Here is a 23,682-nt window from a genome sequence, read left to right as displayed (position 1 = left end):
CGTATTACTTCTGAAAGTAGAAAGCAAGACATCTGAAAATCCTAGAGAGATTCATCCTTTCTTTGTTGGCTAACCAAGCAGCCTGTGTGTGATTTGGAACATAGTAGTTAATGCAGATGCACAGATTGGTAGAAAAAGACACACTGAAAGATGGGGCCAGTCCTAGATGTGCAGGGTGTACAGTGCAATACTAATCTGTGCACACGTTTCATGATTTATTGCTGCAGGTATTTCTGCGATGGATACCCCGTACAGAAATACGGGAGGGGTAAGGCTGTGATGTGCCAGAGGCATGCCATCACGGCCTGTTGGAGATGCCACCCAGCTGACCCCAAGCCTGATATTACATTTTACAAGTAACGTAGGACCCACATCACTACTCAGCTGGGTGAAAACAGTCCTTGGCACAACAGAGACCATTGATTGTTCAGTGCAGGTTTTGTGTGGTCTGGGTGATAGAAGTCTCAAAGATCAGTTATGCCTCTGCTTGTCCGCGGTTTACGTGTGAGATCTTCTTTGAGGCAAACACCTCTGCAGCTGTGTTGGTCCTTCGTGAATTCAAGTCCCTATAAAGGCAGTAACAGACCTTACATCCTTCATTTCCAAATGCAAACAGCAGAAGAAGTGATAACTGCATTAATACAATAGTCATTGCTTGATTAGTAAATAGCAGCAAAAAAAGGCACATACTTCAGGAAAATAAAGATAGAATTATTGGAACTCCAAACAATTAGGTGTAAAGTCTTATAATGCCAGGAAAGAACAAATGGACTGTTTATTTTTTTATTTCCCACTCTGCCATATAAAAATTGTTCACCCTTATCTTGAGATAAACTATCAACTTAAATTATTTCATCAGTTATACAGAGTTGTTTCTCATCCTTTTTTTTTTTTTTTTCCAAAATGTTCATGCTTATTAGATTCATGGGCTGTTTTTCTTCTTCCCTGCTAAGGATCAGACATCTCTCTGCTTCCAGATACAGGTGCTGAATGCCCAGCTCTGAGATAAGTTATGATCTTTTTCATAATCCATATGCAATGAAACAACTCATGCCAATGCTTGAAAATACCCAGCTTACTCAAAGACCGAGTATAATCCTTCTCTCTGCCTTCCGTATGGTTTTCCATCTCTTAGGAAATATATATGTACATATGTAACATACGCTGTACAAAAATATTGGAGATACCAGATTTCATCATGTCTCTGATTAAAGCAAGGAAAGATACATAAATGCTGTCAGCCTGGGAAAAGTAAACAAAAATCACGTAGCAATTTAGTATTCTCTTGTTTCTTTAAAGAACTGGCAGATTTCTGTCATACATAGTTCTTAGCAAGTCATCTGGAAGTTCAGAGCTTTTCCCTTTTGTAACATTTTTACATAGACTTGTCAATCACAGTTGAGACAAAGCATTGGCTGACTGTTGGGGGATTCTTTTGTTACCAAGAAAAATCAAAATCAATAAGAGCCATCTTTGCAAAGCAGTGTATCACAGAGCAGTGCATTGGGATATAGTAGCATGTAGCAGAGTACGTGGTACTGGGGATGCTTCACTAAGAAATGTTTCTTGCAGTAAAAGCTGTAGATCTCAGGTAATGAAGCAGGATGAAGTTGCTGATTGCTTGGGAGCATTTATCTGTCAGGGCTGCCATCAGAAGGAGTAAAATTCAGAAGAAATATATTCAAGTAGTGCACTGGGGCATCTGACGTCTCAAAATTCTATGCTGGTTTTAGATTTCTGCAAACTGCTATTGCTTTGAGACCATAAATTTGTGCCTTTGCTCATTTCTGACTCTTTGGCAACCCAGGTGAGGTGTTGGGGGAGTGTCCTCGTGGAGTGGGCATGCAGGGAGCAAGGGCAAGCTGGTAGCTGCAGGCAGCTCAGCTGTGCTCCTCCCGGAAACACACAGACGTGGCCATGGGGTTACAAAAAGGTACTCAGGTCCTCTTTGTCTGGGAACCTTGAGAGGCAGATAGAGCAGCCAGTAATAATAATTGGGTCATCAGGCTTTGCACCTGGGGTGTGGGAACTCCGAGCTCACAGCCTGGCAGCTCCAGTCCCTTGGTGGCGTGAGTGTGGCTTTGCTTTGTCATATGCCCTTAGGTGTTAAAGGGAGAAGGAGTTTGGGAGCTCTAACCTTGGTTCTGCTCGGACTTTAAAACCACTGTCAAAATCAGATGTTTGTCTGTGATTCAGAATGGAGGGGCTTGCTCTCGTCCAGGCCTACAGAAAGCACATCACTGGAGCGCTGTTTCACAGGGAGAGTATGTTAACATTGTCATTTATTGCTAACTGAGGTGTACGTCACCCCCAGCTGAAATCAGTGTACCTGCTGGCCTCTGGTCTGTGGGTAGTTTGTTTCTGTTTAATACAGGGACTTGAAATATTATTAAATAGTTTTAATTAGGATCAAGAAAAGACTTTTTAGTATTAGAAACAGCATTGAGACTTCAATAGAGACAGAAATCATGTAAAATACTGGCTCAAGTAAACCAAAATGAAACATTTTAAAATAAGAAATGTTTTAAAATAAATCTGAATCTGTGTAAATCCAGCATATCTTATTATATGCTAGAAAATATATAATGCTAAAATGCCCGTTTATTATTCATGTGTTGTGTCTCAGAGTATGCAGTACTATTTGTCTTGCAAGCATTTTCAGAAATTATTTGCCCAGATGGGCCATTGTATGTGTTTTGTTTTGCTCATTGTGGGAAATTAGTCTTAATAAATCAAAATCACATATTGAGTCACAGTTGAGACTTGAGCCAAGTGGGGGAAGAGGGAGGGAGGGGAGAGCTACTGTTTCAATCTATAACTGAGCCAAAACATTTCACATATAGGAAAACATATTTTGAAAAGAATAATATATATATATTTTTAATAACAAATAATCCCCAGAATCTGTCCTTTGGTTTGAGTGCCTGGTTCTAGCTGCAGCTGATGAGCAAAACCCAAGCTGATGTCTGCTCTCTCGGATGAGCTGAGAAGTGCTTGGGATCCTCAGATGTAATGCCTGGGAGCAAGGAGGAGGCTTGAGCCTCACTGGGGTCTGCCCTGCCTGGTGGTGGGATGCGGTGCAGCATCACGAGGCCAGGAGAGAGCTGGTGCGGGCACCCAGAGCCGGCGGGGCTTGGGGCTGCTGCCCTTGTCCCCTGCGTGCACAGGGACCCAGTTCACCAAGAGAAATGAGAAAAGCTTGCTTCCTAGCCAGTGGTGCTGGTTGTACCTGGGGACAAAGTAGATCAACTGGGAAGTGTAACTGTGATCACATGCATAAAGCCATTTTTTCCTTCTCCACTCACGTCGGGGCAGCAGCAAGACACCTCTGCATCCTCTGCAGTGTGGCCCCAAGAGAAGCACCCATGGGGCCTCAAAGAAGAGCTGGTCAGCCCGGGGAGCTCGGGAGGGCTGCCGGGGGGGAGGGAGGAGGCAGCAAAAGAAGAAACTTCTCCATTATTAATGAAAGTTCTGTGGCTCCTTGCCTCCCCAAGAGAAACACGGGACTCAAATATAACTGTTGTCATTGTGGTATAAGGTGATAGCCAAAATGCATGCCCTTAAGAACGTTTGTTACAGCTCTTGACCAGCAATGGCCCTTAGTGGGTGTTGGCAGAGGGGGGAAGGCATGTGTCTGACTGCTAGGTTGTTCCTTTTGATGTCAATTGATTTTTAAAGCTAGGAAGTCAGCAACTATCAATTATAAGTCAGCAGCTATCAATGATGTATGCCTAATAATTGAATTAAATAAGATACAGTCATACTGAAAGTATAAATTCTCTTTTATGAAAATACTTGTTTTATTAGCCCATCACCTTGTTTTGATCACTCTAATACTTGTAAGTGATACACATTGCATTAAGTTATTATCATTAGGAGTGTGATCATGGTATTTATTTTTGATCTAATTTCTGAAGTACAATAATGTTCTTGGAGGTAGTTTGGTAAGCTTAGTATAATAGGAAAGAAAAGCAGGTATTTATGGGCTGATGGTTCTTTTTATAGGGTGGAGTAAAGGTCTTCAAATGATTATTATTGGCCAAAAGCAAGAACCAGGGCCACTTTGCTCTCCTCGTGTTCAAGTACTAAAGGGAGGGGATAGGTAGCAAAGGACAATGTAAGAGAACAAAGCTGAAGACTAGTCAAACTCCGCTTGTAAAGCTCTAGTGGATCTGTACTGATTGTAACAAGTGGATTAATGTTCATGCTAGTAAAGTATACTGCTACTTCCCAGTTGAGGCAAGCAGCCGGTTCCCAGCAGTAATTTGGGTTGCACTGCGGCCCAAGTTGGTAAATTCAGAAGGTCCAGAAGAGGTGTCCCTCTGAGAGGTTTGTTAGTGGATATTAGTGGATGTAGTGGCTGATGCTGGTCACCGAGTATGACCTCGGCCGCCCTTGGTGCTGGCTTGGGGTGAGCAGCCCACTACTGCTGCTGCCCAGCCGGTCTGCCCCGGCTGCTCCTAGGCGCTTGCTGCCTAAGGCAGTGCTGGAGGAGTGCATTTGCACTCCTCTTCTGCCAGTGTTCCTTCCCTTAGCCTTTGGTTTTAGAAAGAAAGCCCAAATATTGGAGAGGCAGTGTCAGGAATAGCCTTTCGCTTCTATTTAGGGAGGCGTTCCATTGTAATTACTAAAATAGCAAAGACTAAAGGGGACAGTCCTCTTGTTTGAGGTAGAAGTGCTACCATGCAATAGCATTATTTGTCAGTTTAAATAAATTCAGTCTTAAAATAGACTTGTTTAGCTTCTGTGTCATACACTTCTTCAGTGTCGTACATAAAACTTGTGAAGATCTGAGTGTATTACACCTGACAGCCACCTGATCACAGCAGCATGTTCCCCAAAAGAGCAGGCATCCCAGCACTCTGGGTGCTGAGCATGACAGCAGCCGTGCTGTGCAATGCAGTGCAGAAGGCATTGTCTTGCTCTCTGCCCACAAGCAGGCCTCGGAAACTTCTTCCATCCAGGCCCGGAGACATCTCTCCCTTCTTCCAGCTTTCAAGTGTTGCCATTCCCGCTTTTCCAGGGAAACGTTTCCCTACCAATGGCATTAATTCTGTATGTCCTGTTTACCCTGTTACAAAACTTTGATACTGTACTTTCGTGTCTCATGTCAGAATTCCTACAATAGGCTTCCCATCAGATACAGAAGGCTGGTTTACCTCTTTCGTAATACTGACCGTGAAAGAACTCTCTGCTAGGGAGGGAAATTGCTTTATTTTACAACTAGCTTTTTCTTAATTTTTATATTCTTGCTTTTGTGTTGAGACACGGAGATTTGTAAATAATCTAAGTTCAGCTAATACCAGAAAACATAGGGGGAATTTTACAAACCTTAGCGTGCTCTAATTTTCACCGTCTGTTACTTTTACGAGTATTGGCTAGTCTTTACTCTTACCTTTTTACTGGTTGGTCTTACTTGGACTTAAATGTTTTGTTTCTGAAAGGCAGCCTAGTTTAAGTCCATTTTAAAATAACATAGTTAGGTGTATTACTTAAAGGTACCACGAAAGCTCTTCAGCTGAGTGTAGCAGCTGATTTCATTGTGCTCTAGACAGTCTCTGCAGTTTGCTTCTAACTCAGTTCAGTCCTGTGCAGGTATGAGGCTGTGTGTATAGACTTGAGAGGAAAACACGGCGAGGAATGGAAAGTCATTTCTTCAGCTGTAGGAGACCACATCATAGTTTACCATAATAAACATAGTTCTATGTGGATTAACAGGGACGGTTAAAATTAGATGGTTAAAAAAAAAAAGGAGGGCGGGGGGTGAGTGGTCTTCTTGCACAGCACATGTTCCTGTAGCCCAGCTATGACACAGGCCGGGCAGTAGTCTGGCGTCAGCTCAGCACAGAACCAGACCCAAGGTCTTCTGTTAGTGTTTAGCTGCTCTCTGGAGAGCTGGTGTAGTTGTCTCAGAGAGCCCTTCTTATTAAGACTCTCCCCACCGTGTCTTTCCAGGTTGGTACCTTTAGAAGAGATGTTCTCTCACTACAATTTGTGATGGTTTCCCTAGGAGGTGAAATACTGGTAGAAGTCATTGGGAAATACTGTGCATCTGTGTCTTAAATGCAAACTTGGGCACATTTGAGTTGGGTGACTTTCCTCAGCCTTCCTTAAAAGTCCAAGTCAACATTGTATGCACTGGCTACATGACGCTTAAATGACAAAATACAGAGAGCCCTACAGAGCGTTTGTGTTAAGGGCTGTAATAAGTAATACCCAGTGGCAATTAAGGATTTTTTCGAAAATGCATTGGCAATATTTTTAGAGGCATATATTTTGGCATATATATGCCTCTTCTCTGGGGCACCTCAGCATTGTGCTTGCTTGCTTGCTTCAATCCGTGAAAATAAGTACACTAGTCTTCTAGTGCCTCACTTCTTCCTGTTTATAAGATTCTCACGGTCCAGCTTGAATTTGTAGACAATAGTTCTTAGGCACAAAACAGGCACTTTATACCTTTATACACTGAAATATGTTCCAGTGTATAAAGCAAGAGCAGTTATATAATAACTTGATAGCGGGATACTTGGAAGTTCCTGCTTCCTATAGGAAAACATCCAAAGGAAATAGCAACCGAAGTAAACAGCATGTCTCCATGTCTCGCATGAAGCAGATCCCTGTGCAGGTCCTCCCCGTATGCCACCAGTGAGGGTGACCTAAACAGATGGAGAGTGCAGGCTAGGCAGCAGCCTGCTCTGGTGCAGAGTGCAGAATTTGCACACTTATACCTGGAAGAAAATTTACCACTGTGTGCATGATGCTGAGAAAAACGTTGGTGTTACGGCTGGAAACCATTTGCTCTTTGCTGTTCTTTTGAATAGCAGTGAGGGGTGTGTAAGGGTCTGTTTGCTGTAGCTCCTGTGCGTTTGTGGTACAGCCTACTCCTGAGCATGCGGGTGGGACACTCGCTACCTTTAAGTGTGATTTCATTGCCAAAAATGCCACTGAGAGATTTGAGCTCTGTAGTCCTGAAAACATCCAGGCCCTCACTTTCTGTACCCCTAAACACCTCAGGCTTAGCTAACTGAAGTGCATTGCATTACAAATATGATTTATTTACTATGTATTGTTTTGTGACACCTACAATCTGTCCTGGTTCTTGGGACTGTATGCGATCTAAGTGAGATAATACATTTATTTCAGTTGCCTTTTTCATGCATCTGAAATGAGCCTGTGCCTCAGAGCAGTTATGTGGGAGTGGATCTATTTGGGGCTGAGTATTCCCAGTCCCAGATGTCATGGATGAACTTGTCATTATGCAGAACAGTCACCCAGGAGACCACCAGTTCCCTCTAGAAATGGGTAGCCCTGCTATTATATCAATAGCAAAGTGAAAAACGCAAGAGTGAGTAAGACAGTGCTACTTTGCATGTAGAAATCACACATTTTCATCACTGTTTTCTCAAAATCAGTTTCAAGCTGTGCAAAGATGCCAGTCTTCAGTCTGGAGGAATGCTGTCCCATGGAGAGTCTGTTACTGCAAACCTCGTGCAAGCACATCTCCCCACCCCAAAGACTTGAGTCGCCTTTGTCACCACCTGGGCACAAAGCGCGAGCCACCCCCAGCTGCAGAAGGTGCCTGCCTCGCTGCAAGGCAGAAGTTGGGGTCTCAGCCTCCTACGGCAATCGAGGGCTCGCAGGAGGTTATTGATGTAGAAATACAGGGGAGTGAGTGTCCGCAAAGGGTAATGTAAGCAGACAAGACCCAGCATGTATAACCATCCTCACACCCAGAATCAATATTTACATACATCCCTAACTTTAGGGACATAAATAATTCCATGGGCTATTCACATTGTATATAATTGTATGCATGTTTCAGTGAAGGCCATGTTCAAAAATGAGAGATACAGACACTGGTGTAAGCCTTCCAAGGTTAAACCCTTTGCACAGTTGTCAGAGAAGGAGCTGCCTTCTTCCAGAGTGTAACTCACATCTCAGCATCGAGGCTGTTACTCTGGCTCACCCCTTTCCATTGATGATAAAAAGGACTTCTGTGGAGGCTTTTCTGACAAGGCTAGTGCTAACCTTTGCCAATCCATTATCATTTATCCCCCCAGAAGGCTTCATTTCAGTATGGCATTTCAACATGCAGGTCACTCAGCAGTTGTCCATAGGCACACCTGGGGAGAGGTGTCTGCCCTTGTACAGGAGCGCAGAATGTGCTCCTGCACACCTCTTCCTGCATCCCAGGCAAACGGCAGCATGCACGCCACATCACATGGTCCCAAAAAGAGCTGGGTAACAGGACTGAATTGTTTTGAAGCAACCACAATGTGTCCTCAGTCTTACACAGTTCAGTCACGTCTGAAGACGACTTTGCGTAGGCCTCTACATGCTCTTAATGTGCCCAGTGAAAAAGAAATGGATGCACACATTACATTGTTTCCAGCATTTGGAAAAGAAGTTTTATAGCTCTAATTTATTAGTAATTCTGATACAGAAGATATGTGAGGAGTACCTTTTCTCTATGTGAGGAGGACATTTCCACAGTTACGAAAGTATGTCTAATAACTAAGTTGAATGGATTGAAGCGATAGTCAAATTTGAACACGGCTTTTAGTAGCCAGAAGCAAATCTCCAGAATGTAGCCTTTTGATATGAAGCATGTAGTGTTTCGAATGCTGCCATATGTCCTGATACATATCAGCCTTGCAAACATCATCAAAAAGGCTCAATGTCATTTCAGGGCTCTGTGTCTTGTTTGTTCCTTTCAGTATCTATAAGAGGAGCCTCTCACAGTGGAGTTTTTCAAAATGACATGTTCATGGGAGTGAACTGGCAGACAAACAATGTAATTATTGGATAATATAATGAAATATGCCTTGTGCTTCACTGCAGTAAAATGACGCTGAACCATATTTGATGTGGCATTTGAAATAAGAGAATCTAATAATATAAAATGGATTTCAGAACGGTAAATGGAAAGCTTTGGATTTGGCTTTCTTAGACTATATAATTGGGCCTGGATGAAGTCATAAAGCGAGGGCTGAGTGCCGCAACAAGCTGCAGGCACTTTGAACCACTTGATGAAGCTGACCATTTGTGCCAGTGACTTGAATATAAGTTTAATATTAAAGGGCTTTGTTGCATGAAGTTCTTGTCTCAAGGGTAACTTTGAGTTGTGCAGCACGATACAGAAGTCTTAACAGAGGTGTTTGAAATGAATCACTTCAACTATTACAGGTCAATTTTGGACTTCAGTTAGTCTGTCTATGAACCATATGAAGCAATATTATATCTTTATATTAGATTATTTCAGTAACTGGTTAAAATACTTTTTTCTTTTTTTTTTAGTCTAGTTTCACTAATCACTTCCAAGTAGTTAGTGTATTAAAAAGTTGCACAGTAGTTACTATACATGTAAAATATCTTTCGGGCTTGTAATGTGTTGTATGAACTAATAATCCAAACAAAATATAATGCATTGCTACTTACTTGGGAGACAAACAAAAGTAAATATACTGAATTTGTTTTGAAAACTTGAATAATTACTTTTTGAAATATGAGGTTTCTATTCAGCTTCTAAATTTAACGGTAAAAAACAAAGTCGTAGGTGCAGGAAATGGGATAATCTGGCTAATAAAACATCTCAATTCAGCAGCAAAGGAAAAGCACTTAACAATTTCAAAAGTAACAAATTTAAGAAAAGCAAAATTCTGAACAGTGCAAAGGAGAAAATAAGACATGTAAAACTCAAGAAGAAAATCTAAATGTATGATAAAGCTAAAGGCAAAACCTGTGACTGGTAGGGCCAAGAACAATAAGAAACTGTCTTATCCTGCATGATGAGGTATACTCTTGGATAGTAAACAAGTAATATTGAGGCAAAAGTATCTCTGTGCAATGTATGAATTCTAGTAAATGCTATGTGTTTTTTTTTGTTTTGTTTTGTTTTTCTTTATTCTTCAAGAAAGCTGAAGCTGTCCTGTCTGCCTGCCAGCCTGCTCCTCCAGCAAAATTTTAAGTGGTCAAGTTCAACCACATTCCCATAGCCCATTTTATCTGTGCAGGAAGTTTCTGTCGTTGCCAATTTCCCGTTTCAGAAGTTTTTGGACTACACAGACATGTTGCCACATATGGCAAATTTGATTCCTGAGAAAAGATTCTTGGATGAAGTGCCTGAGAGTGATGCACTGAGAGGATAAATGGGGCAAAGGATGCAGGGCACTGTGTTCTTCTTGGGAATTGTCTGTACACAGGGTTTTAACTGTACCTCTGCTGTTGCACTGCCTTGATTAAGCCAGCACAGTTTTTTTGTTTTTTTTTTTTTTTGTACGTGGATGCTTTTTATAATGAGTTCAAGCAGGGGAAAACTTGAATGACTGTAATCTGGGTTTTGCCGAAATAGTTCAATATGAACTGTCAAGCTGCAGTTAAACTAGTAAGCAGGAGTTAAACTGTCTGCAATTGCTGAGCAGCCTGCTGGTGGGCTCGCAGCAATTTCAGAGAGATCAGATGATCAAAATGTATTAGTTCCTTCTGGCTGGTACAGAGAGAGAGAACGAACAAGATCATTTTGCTGGAGTCTCAAATCCACATAAATTCTGGTCTGTGGAGAATACCTGAGGAGTTTGTTTGAATCCCAGGGAATATTTTAGCCTCTTTCTTCTATAGGGGATTGAGAAGTGGACTTAAAAGAGGAAGTCTGGTCTGGTTTCTATTAGCACAATTGTCTGGGTCCCAGAGAATGTCCCCAGCATGCTTTAGCTGTGGAGGTAGAAATTGCAGAGGATGAGAGAAGGCATCAGAAAATTCAGTCTGCTTTTTAGCTCTCTCCTGCTCTCATTTTCTCTCCTACCCTTTCCTCCCTCCCATTCCTCACTGTAAATGAAGCATTTGATTTTTCCAGAGATAACTAGGTGGCGGGTGATGGGTGGAGCCCCATCCCTGGGGCTGTGAAGCAGGCCATATGTTTGTGTGGGTGTGGGCTAGCGTGGGGACATGCTTCTTAATGGGAGATTCCAGTGTGGGATGAAAGAGGATGTGGTTTGGGGGTGTGCTATTCCAGTGCAGGCCCAGAATTCAGGCCAATCTTAGCATCACTCCAAAAGCTGTTTCTCAGCATCCCTCTGTTCCTGTTGTATCGACCATTCGCAGTGGTTGAGAATACAAGTTCAGCTGAGTTGAAACCTCAGGGTCTGTCAGAGGGAACAAATGGGAGATCTAGCAAATCCACGCTTACTCCCTGGCTTCTGCCTTGGATTCGGATTAAACCCTAGATAATTGGAGCTACCAAGTACATGACAGTTGTGTTACTGCAGCTAAATCAGTCAATTTTATTCCACCATTTTGTAATAAGCCCTATGAGAGAGATGGGAAAAGACAGCGCTAGTCTGGCTCCTGGAGGGGCAGATGGGCTTGATTTCTTAAAGAACAAGAAATCCTAAGAATTCAAATGCTCCATATTTTCACTTTTCAGTCCAGGACCACGCAGAAAACAGCAACATCAGCACTGATGACATGATACTGAGGAAGACCTGTTTGTCTTTGTCCTCCCAGACCCTTTGCCCACCTCCTGTAGCCCTCACCCCAAAATACTCTTTGTCACCTGCAAGTCCACAGCATTCCAGGTGGCAGTCCTGGCTTTCATTTTAGGATGCCACTCCTTAAGGTGGCTTTATTCGGAGTTCTAGATGTGACAGAAATGACATGCAATAACTCCAACAGCTTGAACGGGCTTCCATCTTGTCTGGGCTTTGGTAGGTTTCAGAAAGCTGTCAGCTTTAACCCACTCTGTTGGCCTGTATATGCAGATACGTTGAGTATGCACAGAGTTTTGATCGTTACTAGCTGGCATCAGCAGAGTCAAAAAGCAGTTGATCAGGCAAATGCTTGTGTGCCACTGACAACTCTGTCAGGTGGTTACCTGAGTCTTCCTATTAATGTGAGTTTTTCTTGTCTGTGTAAGAGAGGACAAGTCGATGGCCATCCACAAAGCATCTGTTGGTGTACTTTGCTCAGTTCCCACCTGGAGGGCTCAGTCTGGACACCACGAGGCCTCCAGGCCTGCTGCACCTCTGTCTTCGGTACTTGATCCTTAGGCGGCACCTTCTCCCTTCCTCCCTGCCCTGCACTCGTTTTCACATGTAGCTAGTAATAACTCTCACTCAAATTTTAGAGAAGACAGCATTCTCTTTTGAAGGTTTAGAAGCTCACCTGTGTGTTTTGCCTGGGCATCGCTTTTGGAGCACTTCACTGATCTGAGCCAAAACTCTAGTTGCATTGATGGAGTTCCTCGGGTTCATTTGTTACCAGACTGCTGCCAAGTATCTTACTGTGGCTTTTGACTAAGGCAGTGGGCAAAAGCGTCCCTTCAGGATTTTGGATTAAAACACAGCTTCCCAAACTTAGTTTGCTAGGCCAAACTATAGAGCAGGCTGTATTGTACGTGGCAGTGGCAGACAGAAGGCCTTGGCCCACAGTTGCCCTTTGCACAGAATTTAACAGGGATTTCCTATCAAGAAAAGGCTGGGGGATGAGTTTTGCTTTTGGGAATACCATTTGTATGGTAATTAATACGCACGCCACAAGTGCCCTGCACAACCCAGTGTGAGACCCAGTGTAACTGGCCTTAAGGCATTTTAATAAATGGCAGTGGTTATTTTCAATCTACAAGCAGTTCATGCTGTTGTGTGGGATGCCAAGTCGCTAAACATTTTTGTGACTTTAACTTTGTCCTTTTCACAGATGACCTTTACAAGGGTGCAGATCTGAAATGGACATTCTGTCCTTGAGACCTAACTCTTTCAGGCCTCTCAGGAGTTTTTAGACATGATTATAGTTTCTAGATTCTTTTAATTAAAAAGTGTAGAGGTCTACACATTAGTTCCATGCTGTTTGCTCTTGGCCTGCCCTGTGCAGTCTTCGTTCTGTGCTAAGATCATGCTACCTAAATCCTGTGTGGTATCTTTAAATAAGGACAGGCTTGTAGCTCATTGTTTTCTTTGACGATGGAGCTTCCTACCCGTCTCTCCTCAGATATAACGGTTTTATCCTTTAGCAAGTGAATGGCTTAAAGCTAAAAGTTTAGGTGGTTGGATTTGTTGTTTGTTTGTTTGTTTTTTTCCCCGCCTCTCACCATCTCTCATTCCAGAAAATGTGGAATTTCTGTTAGGAAATGAACAACCTTTTTAATGTATAGTTGAGGTTTCTTCAGATTCTTTTTAATGACAATTGAAAAAGCTAGAAAGAGGGGAAATAGTCACATCAGGAATACCAGGGAAATACCAGGGAAAGTTTGCTGAGCAAAACGCTGCTCCCTCAGCATACTCACGGATCAGGAGCTGGGGCATTTCTTCTCGCAGCTGGCACGTGGGCCAGAGACATCTTTGCACCAGATTAGGAGCAGTGTTAGGAGAGTGAGACCCAGCTCGGTGCCCAGCTGACGGGAAGGCTGCAGGGTGGGCTGTGCTTTCATCCCGAAGAATCCACATTAAGGGGTAGGAACAAGAAAGAGGACTCTGAGTGGCCCAGCTGCAAGAAAAGCTTCGCTCAGATCTCAAGCCTCATTACATGTGAGATAATCCAGCCACAAAACACAAAGCCACAGGAAATCAGGCTGAGTTCTGCTTCCCACAGAACTCCTCGTTCCACTTGTGTCTGCGTGCTCAGTTTTGCTCCCCCTGTTCCATTCAGCAGTTTGGTGAATGAGGATGTGGATGAACATTCTCATTTTCCAGGCTAGGCAGTGAGAGCAGTTAAACACTTTATTGTCAAAATTATAAGCGAGTAAACTCTGTATGCCTGTGTTTACCCGTTCCGAGCACTGCTTTCTTCTCTCTCTTCTAGGGGCCTGTAAATTGCTCCGTAGCCCAAAACAGAGATTTTTGTGTTGGTTATTGTATTTGTATAATCAACACAGTAAAAAGCAAGAAGCATTATTGGTATTAAGAGCTTCACTTCACTAAAAGAAAAGATCTGTCATTTATATGTTTTAGAGCAGAATTTGAGTTTGTCACGTGGTACACAGCAGTCTCATATGTGATCTTGCACCAGTTGTGTAGTTAATGACTACTTGCTGAAAGTCGATGTCATTTCAGAAAGGCCTTGTTGTGCTGAGAGCTGCAAATTTCCAGCCCTTCCAGAAAATAAAAATTAAGAGATCAGGAGAATGATTTACTCCACCTTTAAGCTTCTGTGGTTTTCTGTGGATTGTCCATTGTATTGAACACACTGTTAAACTATAAATGATTGCTTTGTGTAATTGAGGAGTGATGTCACATGCTTGATGGCTGTCAGTCATGTTGTTTCTGGACTGAATGACTCTGAATGTTTCAGATGCAAGAGAGCCTGTTTAACACTTCATAGGCAAGAGACCATTGTTAGAAAGCTTTCAAAATATAGCTGCTGTCTTCCCCATAGCCCAGCAGAGTGGCTGTGATTAGCAAGGCCAAATTACTACTATACATGCTGGAAAGGGGCTTTATAAAGCCACTTCTGAATAACTGCTGTTCCAGCTTATAAAAAAAACACAAAGCTGAGATGTCTGGGGGATGGGGAGTACAACACCCAACCCGTAAGTTGATGTGTCTTCTACTTGGATAGTCATCCCCTTAAACACTGATTTAGTGTCTTGATAATAGACATTCATAATCATTTTTTCCATTGGTTATCACCAGATAATTTTTCACTGTACAGAGCCAGAGGGATGCTGTCGTGAGCAGTGCCATGGCTGATGTTGTCCAAACTCCCAGCTTTCTCCTTTTGGTTAGTTAACCCTCCAACTCTCCTTACACTCTGGCTCCAAGTCAGCAGGGGCAGTCTGGGCTGGGCTGGGTTTGGTGCTGGGGCATGCTCACATCCTGAGTGGAGATGCCGTGAGGGGCTCTGGGAAACTCCGTGTGGTGTGGAATAAGCTGGTGCTTGCTTTCTCAGACTTCCCTAATACACGAGACTGTGGCAGTAGCCTGGTACTCATGAGGTCAGTGAAGTGGCTAACAAGCGTACTTGGCTAAATTAGGAGTCAGGTCAGGGCATGAGAACAGTTCTGGTTCCATAAAACAGCTCAGGATGTGTCCCCTTCCTCAATAACTAACATGAGATATCAAGACATCCACTGTAATCACAGTTTCACTGGGGGCTACATGTACATGACATGTTGCTTCATAATACAGTATATTGAAAATTCAGAATCCACAAAAGTCAGACCTATGATTCTGTTGTACCATTTTTCTGAACATGCCTCTGAGTATTAAAACAAAGGCTTAGGAAATAGGTGCCAAGGCTCCAAACTGGATGCTGATAGTTGGGACTGCATTTGGTTTTAGAATAACATTTCTTCAGAAAAGAGTTGTTTTCAGTCACAGTGGAAGTCAGAGCCACATATATGATGAAAAGAAATAAGGAAAACTCAAGTCTGCTGTAATTATGTTTTGAGTATTGGTGACATTTGACAAATTTGCCTGTTGCAGATTAAAGAGTCAGAGAAGAGGAGGTAAAAAAGGGACAGAAAACTGGCTTACAAAAGGAGGCAAAAGGTTAGCCATAAAAAAAGAAGAAATAAGGTAACAAAAAAACTTTTCAAGTTGGAAAAAAAAGCTCTGAGTTCTGATGAATGAACTGCCAAAGTTTCAAGAGCTCAGTTTGCTGAACATGCCCAGAGTGGGAATGCACCTAGGAATTCTCCATTGTTTCTGAACCTACAGACACATATTAGAAATCTTGTGAAAACAAGTTTCTTCATGATGTTTTGATACCTCTGTTTCTGGCAGTTGTCCTGCAGCAGGAAACATAAAGGGAGCAATGGTAACCTATGTTATCTGTGTGCCTGTTTTAGGGTATGTATACTCTCAGTCCTTCCAAGTTTCCTTCACGTTTTCAGGGATCATTTGGCATTTGTCTGTGGAACAGAGGTACAGGATGCATTGGCATTGAAACCTTGAAATTAAACCTGTTTCACAAAATATATCCATTGTTTGTCCTAGGAAAAGGAAACGCTTCTAAGCAATATATAGTCTTCTTAAAAAAGGGGGTTCCTTCCTTTTTTTTTTGGGGGGGGGGGAGCTATTGTTTTATTTGTCAGGCAGTCCTAGGCTTTGTGCAGAGCCTTGCTGCCAGCTCCAGAGCGTGTGTGTGTAAAGGGCCTGAAGTCTTCTTCCCTGCCCCACAAGGAGAAAAGTCACCAGACAAATAGTGTTTTCTTCCAGCGCGGTGTCCCGCTGGAAAGCCGTGAGGATAGCCTGGCTCAAAAATGGTTTTCACCCTCCTCTTTCTGTCCTCTCCTCAGGGCAGACAGCTCTCTTGTAATCAAGGTATGTAAGGCACTTTTCAATAGACTGTCCAGAAAATGGACATATATATATATATACTATTGGGGGAAAAGCAAATACAAAGCCTCAGTTGGAGCAGAATCACAGGTTGAAGATTGTACTGTCAGATGGTGAATGCAGTTAAATGTAAATAAAGTAGGCTGCCTAATTACCATTTTGCTAATCCAGACAGAAATAGTTGGTCTTTCACAGTCTCTGAGAAAGGCTGAATTGGTTTGTAGTGAGTCTTCTCATCACCAAAACTTTGGATTATTATTATTCCAAAATACTCTGCAGTAGTTTGCTGAGGCAGTGCTCATAACAGCTCATTCACTAGCACTGCGATCAAACAAATCTGAGGACTCAATATCCTGATGTTTAAAAAAAAAAAAAAGTCCATTTATTTATTCATAAGTGACTTTCTCAGTATTCAGCTTGAGGAAGGCTGCCTCGCAGGAATTGGGTAAGTCAAGCAGAAGCAAAAGACAATTACATGGCAGAGGTGGAGAAGTAGTCAGAGTGGCTATACAAGACAAATGAGGACTGAGTTGCAATATCCGTCTTGGAGACAAACTCCTCGTGTTCTCAAGGACAAGTCTCTCCTTCACCTTATCTGTCTGTTACAGAATAGGAAATAAACAGCACCTGCCTTTGGTGTTACCACAGTAAATGCTCAGGAAATAGCAACTGTTAGCATAGAAGATAGATCTGGAGCTGTTCAGATAGGGAAGGCTGTCATGCTGATCTTACCTTGGTGTGACACTTAGGGCACTGGCTGTCAGACATGTGAGCCAGCACTGTGAACTGCTCGCAAGCCTCCTTCATGCCACAACTCAAAGACTTCCCACTGTGTCCATCTTTGTATTAGGCTGAATTCGGAACAGTCTCTCTAGTGCTGTGTAAATCCATGGCGTCCTCAGATCTCCCAGTAGCAAGGACCACACCGAGAACTCAGTGGACGTGATGCTTTCGCTGGGATGCTGTAGACAAGGCTTTGTAGTGTTCATGGGCAGAATATTACAGCAACAAGGCAAGAGCAGCAAAACCTTTTAAGGCTTAAACCTGAGACATCCTGAAAGCAAAAAGTGATTTCATGGGTGTTGGAGTGTCTCTGCTCAGATGTGAGGAAAGGTTATTTGTAATAGGAAGTTTGAGGCAAAATGGGATTTTCCTGAAATTTATCTACAGTCTTATCAAATAAATATCACTTTAATGTAACTGAAGGCTTAAGAAAAAAGTAAGGAAAAAGGACAAAAACTATAAGCAAAAAGAGCCTGGAGTAAATAGAGAATTAAGGGTCATCATTTTTCACAGTGAGGATCATTAGATCAGTTGTGGGAAATGTGATTGAAGTAAAGGGTAATATGTTCATTGGAAAGACGGCTGCCTTTATTTCTGGAGTAGAAAGCAGTAGTGGATATTGTGATAGATGAGGATCTATCTGAGAAAATGGGAGGACATATGTTTGGTGGAAATCACCTTTTCTGTACCAGATTTTCTTATCTTGCAAAATTCTAAACGACTTTCCTTGAAAACTGGGCATTAGAAGAATAATCGCAACTTCCTAATTTACAGAACACCGTGCTCTCTTCTGGACTATTTGAGGAAGAGGACTATTTGTGTTCATTGTTTACTGTCTTTTAGTGCTTAATAATCCCATTGTTTTAAAGCTTCTTACCATGTTTTGAAATATGGAAGTATTTTGAGAAAAACATCCCCTGAACATTGAGCAGAGTTACCTCCAGTTCAGGGTATTTAACTGTCTGGCAGTTTCCTCACGACAATTATGAATTTGTTAGCAATTAAAGATACAAAAGCCAAATTTAGCAAATGGTGCAGATGGAAAGAATGCTGTACAATGGCTATTCTATGTATGCATAATACTTTTAGCAATAGAATATATATATATATATATTTAAAAGGCCACCCTGAGTTTCTTATGTGCTGTCTGTACTAGAAGAAACAAACTGAAGGGCATGTGTCAGCACAGATAATGTAAAGGATAAAGATGCTGATCATTAAAGCTTGTTGCAAGAAATTTGCTAAGATGAAGAACTAAAGAAAAAACATTTGATCTGCTTTTTTGTTCCAGTTAGATAGGAAGTAGAAATAAACGAATGATATATTTGAAATGCCATTCAGAGCCATTTATTCTGTACAATATCTGTGTATCAGGCAAAACAATCTGGTAAAGTTTTTGATTGTGGGAGAGAGAATATATGTAGTATATTTTAGCAAATAATTTTTTTTAGCAGCAGAAAAAAAAGCTGATTCCTTACCTAGACAAATAGGAATGAAGTTTGATATTAACCTAATTAATTAATTATTATACAGAGCTTGCTCTCTAAAATGTACTTCTGCCATACTTTTTCTTAATTAGCTTTGCCTGTAGTAAAGGTAATCATAATTGGCATTTATAGGAGGTTTGGTATGTTTTTAGCACGTTACCCCAGCTAATAGTACTATAGCTGCCCCTGGTGCGTGAGATCAGCCTGCAATGAGATGTCTGTCCTTCATCAGCACTGCGCTAGCTGGCATCTTGAGGAACAGCATGATTTGTGGGGAGGAACAGGGTACGTTCCCTTTACCGCCTGCCAGGGAACTGGGTGACCTAGTGTGTCTGAGCAGAAACGCATCAGAACTTTGGATAAGGCTCTTTACCCGTGTTTGGATAAGGACTGTGGACTGTTTGACAACTACCCGAGGGTCAGGGGTTAATTCCAGCTGACAGTCCTGTGTTTCTCCAGAGGTTATAGTATAGCTAAGAGGCTGGTGCTCTTTTTTATTCTCTTTAATCAAGACCACTTTCAAACTAATTGGTCCTGTATGAGGCATCTTAGTTCTGTGAAGCTGTGCCCTAACAGACAAATCCTGCTTTGTACAACAGTCCCTGCTGAAGCTGTTACTGATTCCGGGGGTAAAAAAGCAGAGCCTGAAATTTCATACCATTTTTAAATCAAACACACTGCATTTGATGATAGAACATTTAGGATGTTTTAGCTGACAGATTTGATTGCAGTGTAATGCGAACTGAGTAGTACTTGAACATAAACTAATTTAACCTTCAGCAGCAGGGCTCGTTAATTCATGTTGGATGCAAGATATTAAATGTACAGTGTACCTACTGAAGTAGATTTTATCATCTTGTGCTATTTAGTGTTGTCACTCTTGTTCACAGCAGAACCTATGAGTTACATAGGGTTTGAATTGGAAATAACAGTAGTCAAAGGACGAACTCAAGATATTTCATGTGCATCACACCTTCACAGGCCTTAGCGGTCATTGTATATTATTAGATACCCTATACACAGAAGCAAAAAGGGAAATGGAAAGCAAAGTTGATCCTATAGATTCTGTCTTATCTTAGACAATTTCTAATGACTGTGTCACATACTTGCATCTAAGCTAATCACATATCCTGATAATTAGAAAGAGAGAGAAATACCTGTAGAAACGGGCACTTGGCTCACTGATTCTGTTGTTTCCTGCACGTGGTTAGAAGGAAGGTGCTTCCTTCCAGTCTTCTGCAAAGCACTTAAAATAACCTTAGTTTTCGTCAGTGACTGGAAGTAGGATGTAGCATGTCCTCAACAGTTGAAGAGATGCTGGAGTGTTTACATGCTAATTCATTGCCTGATCTTAATAACCCTAAAAACCTGCATTGATTTCAGAGGACGTTTGTCCTAGATCTATTGTATAAAACCCAGATGTAAGCCAGCTCTAATACGGTTAAAAGAGATTGGTGATGGAAAAGAACACCATAAAGATATTTCTAAGTTTCAATCATGGTTAATAAAATGAAACATATTTACAGAATTTTGAAGAGGTTCTCTCCGTTAGTTAAAAATTTTGATGCTAAACCTTGCCTAATGTTTTAAAGTTCCTAACAAGACGCAAATATTTCATAGGGGCAGACAGGCTTTCCTGCAAGCATTTAATAGGGCTGTAGTTTGCTAACTAGTGCTTTCTAATGCAATGAGCACTTTCAAGTTCTCTGCAGATGACCCACAACAAAGTTTGTCTTCTGTCCAACTTACTGAATGACTTACTGACTGCTTCTTAACAAATTGTAATCAACTTTTTTTCTTAGAAACGTTTCATGTTTCAAACAAATCAGTTCCTGAAACAAGCTCTAATATCTCTAAGGCATGCTTTCGTCGTGTCAGTGAGGATCAGCTGCAGTTTGCATTGCTTTGAACTGTTAACTTTGATATAATTGCATTCAGCATTTATCATTCTTCCATCAGAGGCAAGTTATTTTTTTAATTCAGATTTTTAATGTTAGCTAAATGTTAAGATCATTCCAAATAATCTCAATTATTCCATCTGTGAAACAGGGCAGAAAACTTCCTTGTTTTTACCTCACATTAGTGTTACAGAAGTTGATATTTGCAATAAATTTGGAACTTAGAGATGGTTTAGATGTTCTCACTTGTATCTCCTTGTCAAAGAGGATACTCTTACAGGCCAATTTTAATCCTTTTTAGTGTAAGGGAGAGGAAGAGAAATTCTAGGAGAGACTCAAAGCCCTTTGAGTTAGGTTCCTGCTTTGGCATTTCCCTGTGAGAAAGGAGCCTCCCTCTCCGTTGGTTGCATCTTCTGCCTTCTCCCTGAGCACCTCCCGTCTTCTTACATGTTGGTGTAGCACCCAAGCAAAAATTCCTAATCCCCACTGAGTGGGGATTACACTGAGGCCTGAGTGTTCAATATCATTAAATATTAAGCCGTCACAGAATTGTTGAAGCCATTTTAGTGATACATTAACTTAGAAGAGAAAGACTCTGGGGAATGCATCTTTCTCTGTGCGCCACTAAAGAATGCGTGTGCAAAATTTTGGAACAGTGCAGCAACTGAACCACTGTGTGTGTCAGAGATGACAATGTTACTTTCATTTTCTGCACGCTGCTTTGATTCTGATGAGAGTGATTGGCTTTGGCAATCCTTGTATGTGAAGACCTGCTCCACATCAGCACATTCTGGCCAGAATGGGATGCTCCTCCAACACAGCCAGATTTAAAAAAAAATAAAAATTGTAGTGTGATAATGTTGCCGTGTTAAACTTCAAGCAAATGAGCATGACCACTTCTCTTACAGATCCATTTTCTATGGAAGTGCAGAATATTAATTATAAAGCATAGTGCTACTATGCTGTAGCATGCTTTATCTAGTAATTTTAATAGATGCTATTACTGCTGCTACTGTGTTGTTTCACAACAGTAACCTTCTCTGAAACTATCCAGGGTCAATTCTGCATTTCAGGATATCCATTTATTTTTTAGCAGCTGACAGAGTGCTCTGTCTTTAAGCTTCACTTGAACAGCACTTCTGTAACCTACCTGCAACAAATAGGCACAGAAGTGTCTGCTAACATACAGGAGTATTGATCTGAGCAGCCTGAAGATGCTTTGCTTTGGTCACCAGTCCAGATGTTGTGCTGTTTTTCGTAACATACACTGCTAAAACCAATACAGTTTGCCATTAGCTTCTCTGTGGACACTGTTTCAACCAGAGTAGCTGATTTCTCATCTTGCAAATTCTGGACTCGGGTACTGGTAAAGCAGAACTGAAAAGTCACCCAACAGGTTCATTGTGGTCCCAAGTGGGCATTTGTTCCCATTATTGAGCTGCCATAAATACTGGCACAACCACTAGTGTTAGCTGACGGGAGAGGTGGGGAGGAGGTGCATGGGCAGCACTGTGGTAAAACTCGCCCAGTACCTGACCCACCACAGGTTTAGATCTAGCCATTGGTATTCATTCTTGAGATTCAGGAGCTCAGATAGGTGAAAAGTTAAAAACAGACCAAAAAAATTAATAACTTGGTTTGTGAGAACAGACTTCCGTAACTTTCTCACGATTCCGGATTGGAATTGGGAAGTATTCACTTTGGAGACTGGATTAGTGCAGTGTGTCAGAAATGCCCCCTCTGTGTTCCTTTCTCTAGCACGATTTCAACACTGAATTGCCAAGTGGCTTTTTTTTTTTCCTTCCCTCCTAGGGCGGCATGCATTTAAAAAAATACTGAACACCAATTAATTTGTCTAATTTACATGAAAAAGTGCAGAAGATGTCTTTTTTTTCCATAATTAACTATATTTTGCAATTCATTAAAATTCTGCAGCCATTCACATAATGGAGCCCTATTCACTGCATACAAGATAAGTGCTTAATTCCAAAAGGGGCAGACGGAGAAGGCAGAAAGGAAGTGGAGGAGGGCAAGATTAGCATTCTGTATATTAGTTATGCATATTCATGAGGGAAGATGAAGCCCTGCCAATTCATGTTGGTTTTAAGTTTATTTTCTGGGGTATTCACAACACTTACCTCGACAAATGGTTCACGTGCACTTCCCCTGGTTTTAATTGAGCAGGACCATGGTGATGGGCTATTTAATGAACCTGCAGTGTGTGGAGCAGACGAGGAGCAGACGGAGGTTGTGTCAGGGCACGGCCTGACAGCAGTGCCGCACGCCCCGTGGCACGGCTGTCCAGGTGAATCAAGGAGAGCACCTGCAGGTGCTCACACAGATTCCTTGAAAGGAGCCTGTTGAATTATTAGCTGCTTTTGGAGCTTGCCTTGCTTTTACAGTGCAACGGGCTACTGTAGAAAGTCACCTGTGCAAATTTTTTTAATTTTTATTTTTTGCTATATCTAGCAAAGGAAAAGCCTTGCAGCCATACACATAGGCGCTCACCGTGCCTTCAGACATTGCCTGCAGGCACCGGTGAGAAGGGTCGCAAACAGGCTGTTGGGGACAGGCCTTCTTTGCTTTTGTTTGCACAGCAAAGTAGAGGATTTAGACTTACTCAAGTGCCAACACACATTTCCATGTTCTTTGTGAGCAGATCAGCGTCATGCATACTGTAGCTTTTTCAGCACATGAGCATTGCCCTCTTTCGCATGGTGCTTGTTGCTAGAAGAGCTGGCAGAATGGTTTTCCTTGCTCTGATCGGTCTATTTCAAATGTTGAGCATCTATTCTTGTATCTTTGGAGCAGCTTATAAACAGCATGAAAGATGAAATGATAAACTGAGGTATGGATAGTATTTCATAAAAGCAGTATATCTATTTACCACATTTTATTTGGTAGAAAGTACCAATACAAAAATCCAGGTAGTATTAAAGAGAGAAAATGGTTTTGATGACAGGGCTGTAACATTAATAGCATTAACTTGAAGCCACACTGTACAAAATGCTAACTAGTATCTAATGCTGGAGTTCCAAATCTGGACTGTATCTCTAAAAATTATCTTAAGAGTGACTCACTCTAGATTTTTGTACAAAGCATTTGGGTAGCATTTCACTCTTCAGATTATGACAACCTGCAAATCATGCTTTTCTAAATTCATCCCATATTTTGCTGTGTGTTAGTGTGTGTGTTTACATACTTGTGTATGTACCTATGGAGCGGATAGCAGGAATAAGGAGGAGA

At 41.7% G+C, this 23,682-nt stretch overlaps 1 protein-coding gene across 7 annotated transcripts in view; it reads left to right on the top strand.

The window, feature by feature from the left end:
• LOC106039183 (glypican-5-like) overlaps positions 1-23,682 on the top strand; it is a 425,024-nt gene that overhangs the window by 274,423 nt on the left and 126,919 nt on the right. The window contains exon 8 of one of the 7 annotated variants that reach the window (XM_067002585.1): positions 15,234-15,284. The exons of the other annotated variants lie outside the window; for them this stretch is intronic. Coding sequence (XP_066858686.1) covers positions 15,234-15,269 — 36 coding nt within the window. The 3' untranslated portion in view covers positions 15,270-15,284. Of the gene's footprint in view, positions 1-15,233; positions 15,285-23,682 lie in introns of those variants that run through there. 7 annotated transcript variants of the gene reach the window in all.

The sequence above is a fragment of the Anser cygnoides genome, chromosome 9, assembly GCF_040182565.1.
Source record: "Anser cygnoides isolate HZ-2024a breed goose chromosome 9, Taihu_goose_T2T_genome, whole genome shotgun sequence".
NCBI classification, from domain to species: domain Eukaryota; kingdom Metazoa; phylum Chordata; class Aves; order Anseriformes; family Anatidae; genus Anser; species Anser cygnoides.
This window is presented reverse-complemented; position numbering and strand designations above follow the sequence as displayed.